General features: G+C 45.3%; 1 protein-coding gene across 1 annotated transcript in view; it reads left to right on the plus strand.

The window, feature by feature from the left end:
- The window catches only part of LOC140717440 (calsequestrin-1-like), a 52,442-nt gene that overhangs the window by 18,300 nt on the left and 14,160 nt on the right, over window positions 1–19,982 (plus strand). The window contains exons 4-10 of the mRNA XM_073031039.1: window positions 2,582–2,693; window positions 10,503–10,576; window positions 15,354–15,484; window positions 16,384–16,429; window positions 16,590–16,644; window positions 17,177–17,277; window positions 19,288–19,362. Coding sequence (XP_072887140.1) covers window positions 2,582–2,693; window positions 10,503–10,576; window positions 15,354–15,484; window positions 16,384–16,429; window positions 16,590–16,644; window positions 17,177–17,277; window positions 19,288–19,362 — 594 coding nt within the window. The remainder of the gene's footprint in view (window positions 1–2,581; window positions 2,694–10,502; window positions 10,577–15,353; window positions 15,485–16,383; window positions 16,430–16,589; window positions 16,645–17,176; window positions 17,278–19,287; window positions 19,363–19,982) is intronic.

Genomic DNA, 19,982 nt, shown 5'->3' on the forward strand with positions numbered 1-19,982 from the left:
GCTGCTGGTGGCCCTCAGAAGCAGCGAGCACTGACCTTCCGTGTGGTTGAAAATTGAAACCTCCCCTTCTCTAGATCTCAAATTAACAACTGCATGGCCTAGAGGTTGGCAGGTCCCAAGTTAGAACCAGGTTTTGGTCACCAGGACTTACAAAGGAGATGTAGTAAATGTGGTGTACTTGGATTTTCAGAAGGTCTTTGACAAGGTGCTGCACATGAGGCTGCTTAGCAAGATAAGAGGCCGTGGAATCACAGGGGAGTTACTGGCATGGGTGGAGCATTGGCTGATCAACACAAAACAGAGAGTGGGAATAAAGGGATCCTATTCTGGCTGGCTGCCGGTTACTAGAGGAGTTCCACAGAGGTCGCTGTTGGGACCACTGCTTTTTACATAGTATGCCAATGATTTGGACTATGGGATTAATAGATTTGTGACTAAATTTGCCAATGATACAAAGATAGGGTAGTGTTGAGGAAACAGAGAGCCTGTAGAGACACTTAAATAGTTTAGGGGAATGGGCAAAGAAGTGGCAAATGAAATACAATGTTGGAAAGTGTATGGTCATGAACTTTGATGGAAGAAATTAACAGGCAGACTATTACTTAGATGTGGAGAGAATTCAAAATGCAGAGATGCAAAGGGACTTGAGAGTCCTTGTGCAGGATACCCTAAAGATTAACTCCATGTTGAGTCGGTGGTGCAGAAGGCGAATGCAATGTTGGCATTCATTTGTGGAGGTATAGAATATAAGAGCAGGGATGTGATGTTGAGGCTCCATAAGGCACTCGTGAGACCACACTTGGAGCATTGTGTGCAATTTTGGGCTCCTTATTTTAGAAAGGATATACTGACGTTGGAGAGAATTCAGAGAACATTCATGAGAATGATTCCAAGAATGAAAGAGTTACCATATGAGGAATGTCTGGCAGCTCTTGGGCTGTATTCCCTGGAGTTCAGGAGAATGAGGGGGCATCTCATCAAAACATTCTGAATGTTAAAAGGCCTGAACGGATTAGATATGGCAAAGTTATTTCCCATGGTAAGGGAGTCTAGGACAAGAGGGCATGACTTCAGGTTTGAAGGACATCCATTTAGAACAGAGATGTGGAGAAATTACTTTAGTCCGATGGTGGTAAATCTGTGGAATTTGTTGCCATGAGTGGCTGCAGAGGCCAAGTCATTGGGTGCATTTAAGGCAGAGATAGATAGGTTCTTGATTAGCCAGGGCATCAAAGGGTATGGGAGAAAGCAGGGGAGTGGATATGACTGGAAGAATTGGCTCAGCCCATGATTGAATGGTAGAGCAGACTCGATGGACCAAATGGCCTACTTCTGCTCCTTTATTTTATGGTCTTATGGCCTTACCAACTCCTTAGTTTTTGTTTAAAATTTGAAGACTTCTGTACCAAACAAGGAGACATGAGGTTCCTTGTTGCCTAGGGGAATTGCACCTGGATCCCACCCACTTTCCAGATGATCCAGACAACATTCAGATTAAGGTTGAGAAGTGATAGGTACCATTACAACTACATAACTGCCAGACAAAGACCTTCTCCAACAAGAGCGAGTCTAGCCACTGGCATTCCATCATTCAGTCTCCACCATCAACATCCTAAGGTCACCACCGAATAGAATATCAACCAGATCAGCCTATGACTATGGATAAACATCATAGCCCTAGGAGCAGGTCAGAGACTGGAGATCTTGTGGGGCGTGATTCAAATTCCAATATCTCATGGCTCTCCCCATTTACAGGTCATGAATGTGATAGATCATTCACCACTTGTCTGGGTAACTGCAGCTCCAACAACTGTCAAGAAAGCCAACACCATCCAGAACAAAGGAGCCGCTCTATCAGCTCTCTATCCAACTTCTGAATCATTCCTTTCCTCCGCCTCACTAAACACTCCCTCTCTCCAGCTTCCTAAATACTCATTCCTTCAGCCCTAAACAACCTCCCCATCTGCTGCCCTAAAAACTCCTTCCCTCCTCCTCCGTAAACAACCCCTCCCTCCATCAACACACTGTGACTGCAATATTACCACCTGTTGGAGTCACTCAGCCAGGTGACAAAGTAGAACAACTCAAATCCATGGTTTAGGTATCTCTTTCCTAATTTAGTCTATAAAAGGAGCACTTGAAATAGATCTTCCAGTGTGTCTAACCAGGGTGGGATCTTGGTTGGTGTAATCCCCACCGTTCCAACTCTTCCCCTCAGGCAGTGCCTTCACTATAGTTCCACTAACCTTCAGAGTAGTCCTCCAGCAATGGATGTGTTCCAAGATCCCAATGGAGTTCACCCTCCCAGACCCTCTTCCTACTCATCCAAACAGGCACCCATCCTGATACCCTGTGCCCAACCCTACTGGGATATCAGGTATCCATTCTACAGGGTGAGAGCCTCTGGTCGCATGACCAACAATAATCAGTGCCTCATGTGGGAGTCCAGATATGTGGGTTGGTGATGATGGTGAGGGACTGGTGGAGAGCAGCAAAGGTGGAGGTGGAATTGGGAGGACTGTGTGTAGTTGACTTGTTTTGTGCTGTGATAGTGATTGCTGACCTGCTGGTATTTCTAAAGGTTCTGGAAGACCCAGTGGAGATGATCGACGATGAGGATGAGCTAGAAACGTTTGAGGATAATGAGGATGAAATCAAGCTGGTTGGGTACTTCAAGAACGAAGATTCAGAACGTAAGATTTTAGCAGTCATAGAATTGCAAATGGCTGTTCCACCCTCCTGTCTGGTCTTGCCAGCCATCTCAGCATTGCCATCCTACACCTTTGATTATCTTCCTCTGCAATACAGAGGGAGATCTAAAGAGTTGCACATGTGATACAGGTTGATCATAGTGTGGTCTGACCCAGGAATATGTAAGATCAGAAATAAACACACCAATGCTCTCAGTATGGTCTAACTGAAGGATATGGAAATCAGAACAGGACACCGTGCTCCCAATGTGATGTGATCCAGAGATATGAAGGTCAGAACTGTGCATGATGCTGCTAGTATGGTCTGACCCAGGGGTAGGGAGAGTAGAACTGTGCAGTGTTCCCTGTGTGGACTAACAAAGGGATATGGAGACCAGAAATGTACATGGTACACTGGTATGGTTGAACCCAAGGATTTAGATATCATACTTGCACACACTACACCCAGTTTGATCTAATCCTGCAGTCTGGAGACCAAAGCTGTGCACAGTGCTTTCGGTGTGGGCCTGATCCAGGGGAGGTGTTCTGACAAGTTTGAAAGGAAGAACAGACAGAGCCATATAAATGAACATGGTGGGACTGATCATTAGAAGTGCATCTGATTCAATGCAAGAAGCATTATGGATGAAGCAGATGGACGTGTCCTGTATAGTTCATGGAATCATGAAGTTGTGGCCATCATGGAGACTTAGTTTGAAGAGGAATAGAACTGGGTTTCGATGTTATATACGTGATAGAGGAGATAATAAAAATGGGATAATTAGGGAGAGGGCATGACCACTCAAGGATAAAGCAGGGTATTTATACTTGGAATCAGAGGATGTGGACGAAGTACTAAATTAATAGTTTGCATTGAGATTCACCAAGGAGAGTATATGGACGATAGTGAGATCAATGTGGGGAATTCTTCCATGCTGGGGCATTTTGAGATCAGGAAGGAGGGGATGTTGGGTCTCTTGAAAAATAATTCCCCAGAGTCCGAAGAATACATCCCTGTTTATTGAAGGAGGCAAGAGAGGAGCTTGCTGAGGTCTTGACCTAGATTTTTGTATGTTTTCAACCCACAGGCAAGATCGCAGAGGAATAGTGAGTAGCTAAATTTCTTCTTTGGTCAAGAAGAAGATAGGGATAATGGATAATCCAGGAAATTATAGACCAGCAAATCATATCAATGGCAGAGAAGTTATTGGAAAGGTTTCTTAGAAATAGGATTTACACATGTTTCAAACTGCATGGCCTGATAAGGGACAGTCAGTTGGCTTTATGGGGGGCAGGTCATGTCTTTTGAGGGGGTAACAAAGGTAGTTGCCAAAAGTAGAACTCTAGATATTGTCTACATTGATTTTAGTTAGGTATTTGACAAGATGCCTCATGGTATGCTCATCCAGAAGATTACGATGCATGAGATCCACAGTAACATGGCCATTTGGATTCAGAATTACCTTTTCCACTGAAAAGAGAGGTTAGTTTTTGATGTGACATGCTCTGGCTGGATATCCATGACAGGTAGTGTTCTTCAGGGATCCAGAGTAGGATATGAACTGTATGTTGATACCTATAAATAACAAAAGAGATGCCAGGATAGTGTTTGGCTCCTGAGTGCTAGGGTCTAGGATGTCACTAAGCGGTTGCAGAATGTTCTTGAAGGGGAGGGTGAGCAGCCAGAGGTTGTGATACATGTTGGTGCAAATGACATGGACGGAGAGGGATAGAGGTCCTGCGCACTAAGTTTAGGGAGTTAGGAAGGAGGCTGAAGAGCAGACCCTCCAAGGTGTTAATCTCTAGATTTCTCCTGATGCCATGAACTAGGGAAGGTCAGAAAAGTAAGACAGCACAAATGAATGAGTGACTAAGGAGATGGTGCAGGGGGCAGGGTTTCAAGTTCTTGGATCATTGGAACCTTTTCTGGGGAAGGAGTGACCTGCACAAGTGGATGGGTTGCACCTGAACTGGAGGGGAACCAATATCGTGGGAGAAAGGTTTGCTAATGCTGTTGGGGAGAGTTTGAAATAGATTTTTAGGGTGGTGGGAACTGAAGTGAAGAAGCAGAGCATGGGGCAGCTGGCACATAAGTAGAGACAGCTTGTAAGGAGTTTGTGATGAAGGATAAGCAGATGACAGAGCAAAGATGCACTCAGCCAGATGGCTTGAGATGTGTCTATTTTAATGCAAGGAGTATGATAAACAAGGTAGATGAAGTTAGATCAATATGTGGAACTATGATGTTGTGGCCATAACAAAGACTTGGATGTCTCAGGAGCAGGAATGGCAGCTCAGTGTGCCGGGCTTTAGATATTTCAAAGAGGACAGGTAGGGAGGCAAAAGAGGTGGGGGTGTGGCATTGCTAATCAGGAATAGCATCACGGCTGCAGAAAAGGAGGAAGTCTACTGAGTCATTCTGGGTAGAAGTCAAAAACAGGAAAGAGGAAGTAACTCCACTGGGTGTTTTTTATAGAGCCCCCAGTAGCAACAGAGACATTGAGGAGCAGATAGGGAGGCAGATTCTGGAACAGTGCAATAATAATAAGTATGTGTGATGGATGATTTTGACTTTCCTAATATTGACTGGCATCTCCTTAGAGCAAGGGGTTTAGATGGGTGGAGTTTGTTAGGTGTGTTCAGGAAGGTCTTCTGGCGCAATATGTTGACAAGCCAACTAGAGGAGAGGCTATACTTGATCTGGTATTGGGAAATGAACCTGATCAGCTGTCAGATCTCCTGGTGTGAGAACATTTTGGAGGTAGTGATCACAATTTTATCTCCTTTACTATAGCGCTGGAGAGGGCTAGGAGCAAACAATTTGGGAAAACTTTTAATTAGGGTATGGGGAAATATGATGCTATTACATAGAAACATAGAAAATCTACTGCACAAAACAGGTCCTTTGGCCCACAATGCTGTGTCACACATCTACTTACTTTAGAAATTACCTAGGGTTACCTATAACCCTCTATTTCTCTAAGCTCCATGTACCTATCCAGGAATCTCTTAAAATACCCTATCATATCCACCTCCATCACGGTCACAGGCAGCCCATTCCACGCACTCACCACTCTTTGTGTAAAAATCTTAACCTTGACATCTCCTCTATACCTACTTCCTATCAACTTAAAACTGTGCCCGTGTGTTAGCCATTTCAGCCCTGGGAAAAAGCCTCTGACTATTCACACAACCAAAGCCTCTCATCATCTTCTACAACTCTATCAGGTCTCCTCTCATCCTCTGCCGCTCCAAGGAGAAAAGACCAAGTTCACTCAACCTATTCTCAAAGGACATGCTCCCCAATCCAGGCAACATCTTTGTAAATCTCCTATTAACACTTTCTATAGTTTCCACATCCTTCCTGTAGTGAGGTAACCAGAACAGAGCACAGTACTCCAAGTGGGGTTTGACCAGGGTCCTATATAGCTGTAGCATTACCTCTCGGCTCTTAAACTCATCCTAAGGTTGATGAAGGCCAATGCACCGTTTGCCTTCTTAACTACACAGTCAACCTGTGCAACAGCTTTGAGTGCCCTATGGACTCAGACCCCAAGATTCCTCTGATCTTCCACACTGCCAAGAGTCTTACCATTAATACTATATTCTGCCATTATATTTGACCTCCCAAAATGAACCACCTCACACTTATCTGGGTTGAACTCCATCTGCCACTTCTCAGCCCAGTTTTACATTCTATTGATGTCCCACTGTAACCTTTGACATCCCTCCACACTATCCACAACACCCCGAACCTTTGTGTCATCAACAAATTTACTAACCCATCCCTCCACTTCTTCATCCAGGTCATTTATAAGAATCATGAAGAGAAGGGGTCCCAGAACAAATCCCTGAGGCACACACTGGTCACCATTAGGCAGAAACTTGGGAGCATAAATTAGGAGCAGATGATGTCAGGGAAATGCACAGCAGAAATGTGGCAAATGTTCAGGGAACATTTGCATGGCATTCAGCATGTGTATGTTCCACTGAGGCAGGGAAAAGATGGTAGGATAAAAGAACCATGGTGTACAAAGGATGTACAAAATCTAGTTAAGAAGAAAGGAAAAGCTTACAAAAGGTTCAAGAAACTAGGTATGGTTAGAGTTCTAGAAAATTACAAGGATGCCGGGAAGGAGCTCAAGAATGAAATTATGAGAACTAGAAGGGGCCAGAAGAAGGCCTTGGTGAGCAGGATTAAGGAAAACCCCAAACCCCTACAAGTATGTGAAGAGCAAAAGGATAAGCTGTATGAGAATAGGAGCCATCAGGTGCAATAGTGGAAATGTGCATAGAGCCAGAGGAGGTAGCAGTAGTATACTTTGCTTCAGTATTCACGAGGGAAAAAGACCTTTGCAATTGTAGGGATGACTTTCAGTGGACTGAAACACTTGAGTGTATAGACAATAAGAAAGAGGATGACCTGGAGCTGTTGAAATGTATTAAGCTAGATAAGTCACTGGGACTGGATGAGATATACCCCAGGCTACTGTGAGGAGACTGCTGAGCCTCCGATGATTATCTTTGCATCATCAATAGGGATGGGAGAAGTATCAGAGGATTGGAGAGTTGCAAATGCTGTTCTCTTGTTCAAGAAAGGGAGTAGAGATAACCTAGAAAATTATAGGCTAGTGTGTCTTACTTCAGTAGTAGGCAAGTTTTCGGAGAAGATCCAAAGAGGCAGGATATATGAACATTTGGAGAGACATAATCTGATTAGGGATAGTCAACATGGCTTTATCAAGGGCAGCTCATGCCTTACAAGCCTAATTGAATTCTTTGAAGATGTAGCAAAACACATTGATGAAGATAGAGCAGTGCATCGCATCTCTTAAACTCTATTCCTCGACTTATGAAAGCTAACACCCCATAAGCTTTCTTAACTACCCTATCTACCCATGAGGCAACTTTCAGGGATCTGTGGACATGTACCCCCAGATCCCTCTGCTCCTCCACACTACCAAGTATCCTGCAATTTACTTTGTACTCTGCCTTGGAATTTGTCCTTCTAAAGTGTACCACCTCACACTTCTCCGGGCTGAACTCCATCTGCCACTTCTCAGCCCACTTCTGCATCCTATCAATGTCTCTCTGCAATCTTCGACAATCCTCTATACTATCTACAACACCACCAACCTTTGTGTCATCTGCAAACTTGCCAACCCACCCTTCTACCCCCACATCCAGGTTGTTAATAAAAATCACGAAAAGTAGAGGTCCCAGAACAGATCCTTGTGGGACACCACTAGTCACAACCCTCCAATCTGAATGTACTCCCTCCACCACAGCCTTCTGCCTTCTGCAGGCAAGCCAATTCTGAATCCACCTGGCCAAACTTCCCTGGATCCCATGCTTTCTGACTTTCTGAATAAGCCTACCATGTGGAACCTTGTCAAATGCCTTACTAAAATTCATGTAGATCACATCCACTGCACTACCCTCATCTATATGCCTGGTCACCTCCTCAAAGAACTCTATCAGGCTTGTTAGACATGACCTGCCCTTCACAAAGCCATACTGTCCCTGATCAGACCATGATTCTCTAAATGCCCATAGATCCTATCTCTAAGAATCATTTCCAACAGCTTTCCCACCACAGACATAAGGCTCACTGGTCTATAATTACCTGGACTAACCCTACTACCTTTTTTGAATAAGGGGACAACATTCGCCTCCCTCCAATCCTCTGGTACCATTCCCACGGACAATGAGGACATAAAGATCCTAGCCAGAGGTTCAGCAATCTCTTCCCTTGCCTCATGGAGCAGCCTGGGGAATATTCCATCAGGCCCCGGGGACTTATCCGTCCTAATGTATTTTAACAACTCCAACACCTCCTCTCCCTTAATATCAACATGCTCCAGAACATCAACCTCACTCATATTGTCCTCACTGTCATCAAGTTCCCTCTCAGTAGTGAATACCGAAGAGAAGTATTCATTGAGAACCTCACTCACTTCCACAGCCTTCAGGCACATCTTCCCACTTTTATCTCTAATCGGTCCTACCTTCACTCCTGTCATCCTTTTGTTCTTCACATAATTGAAGAATGCCTTGGGGTTTTCCTTTACCCTACTCACCAAGGCCTTCTCATGCCCCCTTCTTGCTCTTCTCAGCCCCTTCTTAAGCTCCTTTCTTGCTACCCTATATTCCTCAATAGCCCCATCTGAACCTTGCTTCCTTAACCTCATGTATGCTGCCTTCTTCCACCTAACTAGATTTTCCACTTCACTTGTCACCCATAGTTCCTTCACCCTACCATTCTTTATCTTCCTCACCGGGACAAATTTATCCCTAACATCCTGCAAGAGATCCTTAAACATCGACCACATGTCCATAGTATGTTTCCCTGCAAAAACATCATCCCAATTCACACCCACAAGTTCTAGCCTTATAGCCTCATAATTTGCCCTTCCCCAATTAAAAATTTTCCTGTCCTCTCTGATTCTACCCTTTTCCATGATAATGCTAAAGGTCAGGGAGCGTTCAATCTTTCAAACTTGTTCAATCTTTCCTTGTAACTTAGGTGCTGAAACCCAGGTAACATTCTAGTAAATCTTCTCTGTACTCTCTCTATTTTGTTGACATCTTTCCTATAATCCGGTGACCAGAACTGTACACAATACTCCAAATTCGGCCTTACCAATGCCTTGTACAATTTTAACATTACATCCCAACTCTTATACTCAATGCTCTGATTTATAAAGGCCAACATACCAAAAGCTTTCTTCACCACCCTATCCACATGAGATTCCACCTTCAGGGAGCTATGCACCATTATTCTTAGATCACTCTGTTCTACTGCATTCTTCAATGCCCTACCATTTACCATGTATGTCCTATTTGGATTATTCCTACCAAAATGTAGCACCTCACACTTATCAGCATTAAACTCCATCTGCCATCGTTCAGCCCACTCCTCTAACTGGCCTAAATCTCTCTGCAAGCTTTGAAAACCTGCTTCATTATCCACAATGCCACCTACCTTAGTATCATCTGCATACTTAGTAATCCAATTTACCACCCCATCATCCAGATCATTAATGTATATGACAAACAACAATGGACCCAGTACAGATACCTGAGGCACACCACTAGTCACCGGATAATTAATCTAATCTAATTAATCTAATTAAATGTGAGGTATTGCATTTTTGGAAGTCAAATGTAAGAGGAAAGTATACAGTTAATGGCGGAGCCCTTAACAGCCTTAATGTGCAGAGGGAAACTTGGATTCTAGTCCTTAGCTATCTGAATATGGCCACCCAAGTGGATTGGATGGTAAAGAAGGCATATAGCTTGCTTGCTTTCATTGGTCAGAGGATTGAGGAAAAGCAAAGAAGTTATGTGACAGCTATTTAAAACAAAGCTGATGGAAGATCTGATTGAGGTTTACAAGATAATGAGAGGCAAAGATAAAGTAGAAAACCTTTTTACTGTACCCTAGGGCTGAAATATCTGATATCTGAGTGCATGCATTTAAGATATGGGGTGGGGTGGGTTGTAAGTTCAAAGAAGAACTGTAGGGACCAAATTTTGTTGTGCAGAGTGTTTTGTTGTGAGTGTATGGAATGCGTGGTCGGAGGTGGTGGTTCAGAAAGATATGACAGAGGTATTTAAGGCTCTTAAATGGGAATGGACAGATATGGGCAGATTAGTTTAATTAAACATCATAAACTTAATTATTTTAGCACAGCATCATGGGCTGAAGGGACAGTCCCCTATGCTAATCTTTGTTCTGTATGGAGAGCGTAACTGTGCATAGTACTCCAAATGCATCAAGAGATAATAATTACCCTTCTTAATCCCCAGAGTTCAAAGCATTTGAAGAGGCAGCAGAAGAGTTTCAACCCTATATTGCATTCTATGCCACTTTCAGCAAACGGGTGAGTCTGGAGCTGCTGGGTGAACTGAAGCAATTGTTTCTGGTCACTGATAGTACTGACATGCTGTCTGACACACGGCAGAGCTGCATATTCAGCCACAGTAGTATCAAGGGTGAGCTGTGCTGGGGAAATGACAGTGAGGGAATGCTACACTGTTGGAGGGGTAGTGAGGTAGCTCCACACCATGGGACAAAACTCCATACGGTGGGAGGGACAGTGCGAGTGTGCCACATTGTGGGATGAACAGTGTGGAAGAACCACATTGGGGAAGGGTAAAGATGAAGCTCTGAACTAGGGGGAGAAGGGGGTGGGATAGTGCTGTGGGCAGTGAGGGAAGCATGCTATGGGAATGCTGCACTCTCGGAGGGGTGGTGAAGAGGGAGTGATGAACTTGGAAAGGGGAGGTGAGGATGGGCTACAGATGGAGAGACGGAAAAGAAAATCTGATTCATAAGAAGGGATTTGAGGAAACTCTGCACTGAACAGAATTGATGTAGAGCAGGAACTTTCTGTTCAAGTCCATAGCTCTTTGAAAAATAGCCACATCATTTGAGTGGGTGTTGAAGAAGATGTATGGCAGGCTTGTCTGTATTTGTCCAGGCTTTGACCTCAAGGCTCAGAAACTTCTCTGAAACAACAGAGTTACAACTGTATAAATCTATCTAAACCACATCTGGAGTATTGCATTCAATTTTGGTAGCCCTATTACAGGAATGATGTTGGGGCTTTGGAGATACGATTTATGAGCATTTGGAAAACCATGGCCGACTTTGGGACAGCCAGCATGCTTTTGTGTGAGTAATTCATGCCTTACAGACTTAATTGAGTTTATAGGGAGGCAATGAAGATAATTGATGAAAACAAGGCAGCAAATGTTGCTTACATGGATTTTAGTGAGGCGTTTGAGAAGATCCCCCATGGGAGGCTCATCCATAATGTTGAAAGGCCTTGATAGAGTGGATGTGAAGAGGATGCTTCCTTTGGTGGGAGAGTCTAGGACCAGAAGGCACAGCCTCGAAAAAGAATGATGTCCATTTAGAACAAAGATTAGGTGGAATCTCTTTAGCCAGAGGGTGGTGAATCTGTGGACTCATTACCAAAGGCGTCTGTGGAGGCCAGGTCACTGGGTTCATTTAAGGTGGAGGTTGATAGATTATTGATCAGTCATGGCATGAAAGATTATGGGGAGAAGACAGGAGAATGGGACTGAGATGAAAATAGATCAACCATGATAAAATGGCAGAGCAGACTCATTTGTGGCAAAGTTTGCGGATGATATGGAGATAGGTGGAGAGTAGATAGAGGGGTAGAGGAAGAAATGCGTTTGCAGTAGGACTTAAACAAATTGAAAGAATGGGGAAAAAAGTGGCAGATGGAATATAGTATTGGAAAATGCATGATAACACATTTTGGTATAAACAATAGTGCAGACTATTATCTAAATGGGCATAAGGTTTGAACATCAGAGGTGCAGAGGGACTTAGAGTCCTCGAGCAAGGCTTCCAGAAGGTTAATTTACAGGTTCAGTCTAGAGTAAAGACGGCAAACACAATGTTGGCATTTATTTCAAAGGGAATATAATATAAAAGCAAGGAGATAATGTTGAGCCTTTATAAGGCAGTGGTCAGGCTGCACTTTGTATTGTCAACAGTTCTGGGCCTCATATCGCAGAAAGGTTGTGTTGTCATTGGACTCAATCAAGAGGAGGTTCACAAGGATTATTCTGGGAATGAAGGGGTTAACATGAGGAGTATTTGGCAGCTTTGGGCCTGTACTCACTGGAATTTAAAAGAATGCAGGAGGATCTCATTGAAACTTAGCGATTGTTTAAAGGACTGGATAGGGTGGATGTGGAGAGGATGTTTCCTATGATGGGGGTATCCAGAACTAGAGGGCACAGCCTACAAGTTGAGGGGCGACCCTTTGGAACACAGGTAAGGAGAAATTTTTGGGCCAGAGAGTAGTAAATCTGCGGAATGCTCTGCCACAGACTGCAGTGGAGACCAAGCCTGTGGTATATTTAAAGTGGAAATTGATAGATTCTTGATTGGTTGGTGCATCAAGGGATATGGTGAGAGGTCAGCTGTATGGAGTTGAATGGGATATAGAATCAGCCATGATGAAATGGCGGAGCAGACCTGTTGGACTGAAAGGCCTAATTCTGCTCCTATGTCTCATATTCTTATGGTCCCTGTCTCCTTGTACTTTCTCCTGCAACTGTAGGAGGAGCAACATCAGTCAGACACTTTTAACCTCTCCTTGCTTCAGTCTGATGTACCACCCCATGCTTTTAGAAGACTTAGAACCATAGAACACTACACTACAGCACAGTACAAGCCCTTCAATCCTCCATGTTGTGCCGATCCATATAATCCTTAAAAAAAGTACTAAACCAACACGACCCCATAACCTTCCATTTTTCTTTCATCCACGTGCCTGTCCAAGATGCTCTTAAATTCCATAACTTCTGCCACCCGTATAATCCTCCATAACTTCCGCCACCTCCTACAGGATCCCACCACCAGCCACATCTTCCCCTCTCCCCCACTCTCGGCTTTCCGCAGGGATCGCTCCCTATGCGATTCCCTTGTCCATTCATCCCCCCCATCCCTCCCCACCAACCTCCCTCCAGGCACTTATCCCTGCAAACGGAAGAAGTGCTACACTTGCCCCCACACTTCTTCCCTCACCACCATCCTAGGCCCCAGACAGTTCTTTCAGGTGAGGCACCACTTCACCTGCGAGTCAACTGGGGTGATATACTGTATCCGGTGCTCCCAATGTGGCCATTTATACATTGGGGAGACCCGTCACAGACTGGGAGACCGCTTCGCCGAACACCGGCACTCAGTCCTCCAGCAGTGGCGGGATCTCCCTGTGGCCACATACTTCAACTCCACAGACCACTCCCACTCCGGTATGTCTGTCCATGGCCTCATCTACTGTCAAGATGAGGCCACACGCAGGTTGATGGAGGTTATCTCCCGCAGGTTATCTCCCGCCTAGGTAGCCTCCTACCTGCCGGCATGAACATTCAACTCACAGACATCCGTTGATACCCCTGCCCCCCCCCACCCCATCCCTATCTATAATTTTAGTCTGGTTCTCTTTCTCTCTCTTTTTCCCCCCTCACTATAATCTCCCCCCAGCCCTACCTTTCTTTCTCTTTTATTTCCCATAATTCTCCACCTTCCCCCAGCCCATTTCCCTTCAGCCTACTTCTTATCCCCCCTCAACCATCCCATGTTACTTCACTCCTGATGAAGGGTTTTGGCCCGAAAAATCATCACTACCTCCTCCCATAGATGCTGACTGGCCTGCTGAGTTCTGCCAGCATTTTGTGTTTTTACTTATTTCCAGCATCTGCAGATTCACTTGTGTTGTCTTAAATACCCCTAATGTTTTAGCCTCCACCACCATCCCTGGCAAGTCATTCCAGGCACTCACAACCTTCTGTGTAAAAAACTTACCCCTGATGTCTCCCCTAAACTTCCCTCCCTTAATTTTGTACATATGCTCTCTGGTGTTTGCTATTGGTGCCCTGGGAAACAGGTACTGACTATCCACCCTACCTATGCCTCTCATAATCTTGTAGACCTCTATAAAGTTCCCTCTCATTCTTCTATGCTCCAAAGAGAAAAGTCCCAGCTCTGCTAACCTTGCTTCATATGACTTGTTCTCCAAACCAGGCAACATCCTGGTAAATCTCCTCTGCACCCTCTCCATAGCTTCCACATCCTTCCTATAATGAGGTGACCAGAATTGAACACGCTACTCTAAGTGCAGTCTTGCCAGAGATTTGTAGAGTTGCAACATGACCTCTCTACTCTTGAACTCAATCCCCCTGTTAATGAAGCCTAGCATCCCATAGGCCTTCTTAACTAGCCTATCAACCTGTGCAGTGACCTTGAGGGATGTATGGATTTGAACCCCAAGGTCCCTTTGTTCATCCACACTCTTAAGTAACTGACCATTAATCCTGTACTCAGTCTTCTGGTTTGTCCTTCCAAAATGCATCACCTCACACTTGTCCAGATTGAACTCCATCTGCCATTTTTCTGCCCAACTCTGCAACCTGTCTATATCCTCTTGTAACCTTCGACAACCTACAGCTCCATCCATAACTCCTCCAATCTTTGTGTCATCCGCAAACTTACTCACCCATCCTTCCGCCTCTACATCCAGGTCATTTATAAAAATCACAAATAGCAGGGGTCCCAGGACAGATCCCTGCGGCACTCCCCTAGTCACCGACCTCCAGGCAGAATACTTTCCTTCCACAGCTACCCTCTGCTTTCTTCCTTTAAACTAATATCATCACTTCTGTCATTAGTGTCTTATGTCTCTTGTTTTCAAGTTCTGTCTAACAATATTGACATCAGCTGAGTTAGGGCCCGAGTTTCAAAACTGTCCTGACCACTTCCCATAACTAGCTTGAAAATTAGTGCCATGCTGTCTCCTGTTGAGATGGCCATTACCAGATACTTTGCAAATGTACTTGTCATTTTGTCAGCCTGTGTCTGAATAATGACCAGATCTCACTACATACAGATACAAAGTTCTTCATTTGTTGAGGAGTTCTGAATGGAACTGAAGATTCTACAATCATTGATTGTTAGGCTGCAAGATGGGAGGATTGCGGGGAAACTGGGAAGGAAGCACTTCCAAGGGGACCGGCGATGGTCGTGTGTGAAATCACGGAGGGGCAGATAACAGAGTGAGGGACATGTTGCTCACCATAGTTAAGAGCTCCAAAGTCTCTCTCTGCTTTATATAGGTGGCAAATAACCTGGACCTTAAAATGAACCAAGTTGACTTCTATGAACCATTTATGGATGAGCCAGATACAATTCCAGGAAAACCCTACACAGAGAAAGAAATTGTCGATTATGTCAATGAACATAAAAGGTGAGCAGAGGGCAGAAAGCAGAGGGATCTTCACTCTATGTCTAACCCATCCCTGGGAGACACTGTAGAGGGAACTTCACTCAGTGTCTGAACCATACTCTGTCAGTGTGTGATGGGATAGTGTAGAGAGAACAATACTTTTTGTCTGATTTGTGTTCTGGGAATGTATAATGGGACGGTGTAGAGGGAGTTTCATTCTGTGTCTAATCCATCCCCTAGGAGTGTGAGATAGGACAGTGTAAAGGAAGTCTCACTTTGTGTCTAATCCTCCCCTGGGAATGTATGATGGACAGTGTAGCGGGAGCTTCACTCTGTGTCTGACCCATGCCCTGGGAGTGCGTGATGGGACAGGGTAGAGGAAGTCTCACTTTGTGTCTAATCCTCCCCTGGGAATGTATGATGGACAGTGTAGCGGGAGCTTCACTCTGTGTCTGACCCATGCCCTGGGAGTGCGTGATGGGACAGGGTAGAGGAAGTCTCACTTTGTGTCTAATCCTCCCCTGGGAATGTATGATGGACAGTGTAGCGGGAGCTTCACTCTGTGTCTGACCCATGCCCTGGGAGTGCGTGATGGGACAAGGTAGAGGGAGTCTCACTTTGTGTCTAACCCTCCCCTGGGAATGTGTAATGGACAGTGTAGAGGGAGCTTCACTCTGTGTCTAACCCTCCCCTGGGAGTGTGTGATGGGACAGTGTAGAGGGAGCTTCACTCTGTGTCTGACCCTCCCCTGGGAGTGTGTGATGGGACAGTGTAGAGGGAGCTTCACTCTGTGTCTGACCCTCCCCTGGGAGTGTGTGATGGGACAGTGTAGAGGGAGTGTGTAATATATAAGTGCAGGGAGAGCTTTACTGTGGAAATGCTCAATGATTTTCTAAACATAATGGTTTGAATGATTGCAGGGCTACTCTGCGGAAGCTGAAGCCTGACAGTATGTACGAGACCTGGGTGAGTGTTCATGTTGCTCAGAGACTGTTCTGCTATCACCCCTCTAGTGACCTTTCAACTTCCGCTGCCTGTGATGCAGCTTTGGTGACACAAGCTGTTTCATGACCTTGTGATTCTTTGTCTTCCCCATCCCTACACCCCACCACCCATCTGGACTCAGGAGGACGACATCAATGGGATACACATCGTGGCCTTTGCAGAGGAGGATGATGCAGGTGATGCCCAGAGACAGGGCTGAGGCCAATCTTGTTGGCTTTATTTTGGAAACACAAGGTGGGGGGAATGGGCATTAGTTATTTTGAGAGAGCAGTCTTTATTCCTGTCACCCCACCGGACCCGACCCATTCTCCATTGCTGTCACCCCCTCTGTTCCCCCCAACTTCCTTATCCCTGTAACCTTCTCTGTCCTCTACACCCTTCCTGTCTCTGTAGCTTCCTCTGACATCTATGCACCTCCCCATCTCTGTAACCTCCTCTGGCCATTACTTCTATTGCTATCTAATCAATTTTCATACTAACAACCGCTCACTGTTGAGGGAGCACCATTCTATGGGAAGGACAGAGTAAGGGAGCTCCTCACTGTTCAATAGAGCAATGAGGGATCTGCTAGCTGTGGGTGGAGCCAGTGAGGGTGCTATGCTCTGTGGGGGGTGGCAAGGAGTCACACTGAAGGTGAAGTTGCATCGATGTACTATCACTGCCATAATCACTGCTTCTCTCTTTCCCACTGGATTCTCCCTGTCCTAGATGGGTATGAATTCCTGGAGATTCTGAAGGAAGTGGCAGAGGACAACACAGACAATCCAGACCTCAGCATCATCTGGATCGATCCCGAAGACTTCCCTCTGGTACCTGTTACACTGAGAACTTTGATTCACTGATGGTTCCCAGATGAACACAACCTGTCCCCGTGCCTACACACCTTTGTCTTTACTCCCCAAACCAAACTCCTACATCCATGTCCTACCCTAAAACATCCTGAGCCCCAGCTCACACAAAACCTGGGTACAACCTCACTGCCCAGGCTCTAAGACCATCTCAAATCCATAAGCCTCACATTTCATATCAATCCACAGTTCCCAGCACTTTATATCTGAATGGCTTCCTCACATGAAAACCCTCCCCAAGGTGCCTTCACTGCACAACTCTTCCATATATCTGTCCCACTTCCAAAAACTTCCCAATGTCTCTTTCATTCCTCAACCCTTACCTACAGCTCCCTCACTTTCCAACCATTCCCAAGGCCCCTCACTCCCAACCCCTCCCAACGTCTGTTCCACTTTCTATGTCACTGACTCTAAACCTGACTTAAGTGCTCTGCCTGACCCTCATCATCAAGCCCTTACCTGAAGCCAGACCCTAACACTTGCTCAGTTCCCAGTGCTCATTGTGTCCCAGCCTCAGACTCACTGTGATTTTATTTAAATGTACTTGCAATCCTAACAATACCCTTAATCTAAACCGTACTCCAACCCAGCTGTTCCCTTTACTTAATCATTGGCCTATCCCTACACGTAATGCCTGGCTTTGCTGTAATCTTACTCTGACCATAATATTTTCCAGTGCAACAGACACAAAATGCAGGAGGAACTCAGCAGGCCAGCAGCATCTATGGAAAAGAGTGCAGTTGATGTTTCAGGCCTAGACCCTTTATCAAGACTGGAAAAATAAAGATGATGAGTCAAAGTTAGAAGGTGGGGAGAGGAGAGGAAGAAACACAGGGTGACAGGTGAAATTGGAGGGTGGGAGGGGCTAAAGTTAAGAGCTGGGAAGTTGATTGGTGAGAGATACAGGGCTATAGAAGGGGGAATCTGATAAGAGAGAAGGCAATGGAAAAACGAAAAGGGAGAGGAGCACGAGAGGGGATGATAGGCAGGAAAGTAGATAAGGTGAGAGAGGTGAAAAGGGAATGGAGAATGGTGAAGGGGGCGGGGCATTACCAGGTTCAAGAAATTGGTGTTCATGCCATCCGGTTGGAAGCTACCCAGGAGGAATGTAAGGTGTTCCTCCTCCAACCTGAGTGTGGCCTCATCACGATAGTAGAGGAGGCCATGGACTGACATGTCAGAATGGGAATGGGAAGTGGAATTAAACCACCTCCTTCACCATTTCTCATTCTCCTTTCCCTCTCTCACCTTATCTCCTTACCTGCCCATCACTTCCTCTAATGCTCCTCCTCCCTTTCTTTCTTCCATGGCCTTCAGTCCTCTCCTATCAGATTTCTCCTTCTCCAGCCCTGTATCTCTTTCACCAATCAACTTCCAGCTTTTTACTTCATCCTTCACCCCCTCAAGGTTTTACCTATCACCTTGTGTTTCTTCCTCTCCTCCTCCTACCTTCTAACTCTGGTTCCTCTTTTTTTTTCTTCAGTCCTGGTGAAGGGACTAGATCGGCTGAATGGCCTAATTCTGCTCCTATGACATGGTCTTGGCCCAAAACATCGACTACAGTATATTCTTTTCCATAGATGCTGCCAGGCCTGCTTAGTTCCTCCAGCATTTTGTGTCTGTTGCTTGGATTTCTAGCATCTGCAGATTTTCTTTTGCTTGTGATTAGACCCTTCCCAGTGTCCTGGGCCTTACGTCAGGCTGGCTACCACCTCTCCTGGTCCTGCCAAGAGTTGAGTGCTGGGAAGTCTGTTGGATGGGATATCTGTGGGCACTTTCTATCAAAGTTTGCAAAATGCTGTAAACCTGGAAGGAGGGACAGAACATTTACGTTTATCCTGAACATTACACCAGCTTCTTTTCGGGGAGGAAAAGTCATTGTCATTCCCCTTTTGCTGACCCTGCCTTTTGGCCATGCCTGCCCTCCATCCCTAATCTCTGCTCACCTCTCTCCCATTTCCCTCCCTGCAGCTGAACCCATACTGGGAGAAAACATTCAACATCGATTTGTCTGAACCCCAGATTGGCATCGTCAATGTCACTGACGTAAGTGTTTTGCATGTATGAGGTGGCCTTCTGAAGGGCCGGTGAGTTGTGTATGTATATGTGTGTGTGGGTGGGGGGGTGATGGTTGCAGAGCTGTAATGGGAAGGGTGGGGAACAGACATGTTGGGGATACAATTCCATATTAACTCTGGCACAGGAGCAGGCCACAGTGCATTGCACCTGATTTAACTCACCCCACTACATTAACCTGCTGACATTTCTGCCACTCTCTTAGCCAGTCAAAATCAGCCTGCAACTTCTTTGCACCCTCACCATCTACCTCACAGCCCAGCTTTCTGTCATCTGCAACTTGGAGATAATACCTGGTTATCCTGATCTAAACTTTTATTATATGCTAAGGACAGTGTTTATAACTGCCCTCCATGCTTGTTCACAACCTGCAGGATAACAACGGTTTGTGTGGTATCCAGGATTTTTTCCTTATGGAGAATTGGGCTGTCCCTTAAGTTGGCAAGTTCCTGTTTCCAGATTCAATCCTCTGCATTATGTTTTGTTCCTGTATCCCTGTTAGAACATTGCTGCTCACCACATCACCATGTTTAACAAGCATTTAGACAGTTACCAGAAGACAAGGAACAGGAAGCAGTCCTAATTTGAGC

This window comes from Hemitrygon akajei, chromosome 27 (genome assembly GCF_048418815.1).
Source record: "Hemitrygon akajei chromosome 27, sHemAka1.3, whole genome shotgun sequence".
Classification (NCBI taxonomy): domain Eukaryota; kingdom Metazoa; phylum Chordata; class Chondrichthyes; order Myliobatiformes; family Dasyatidae; genus Hemitrygon; species Hemitrygon akajei.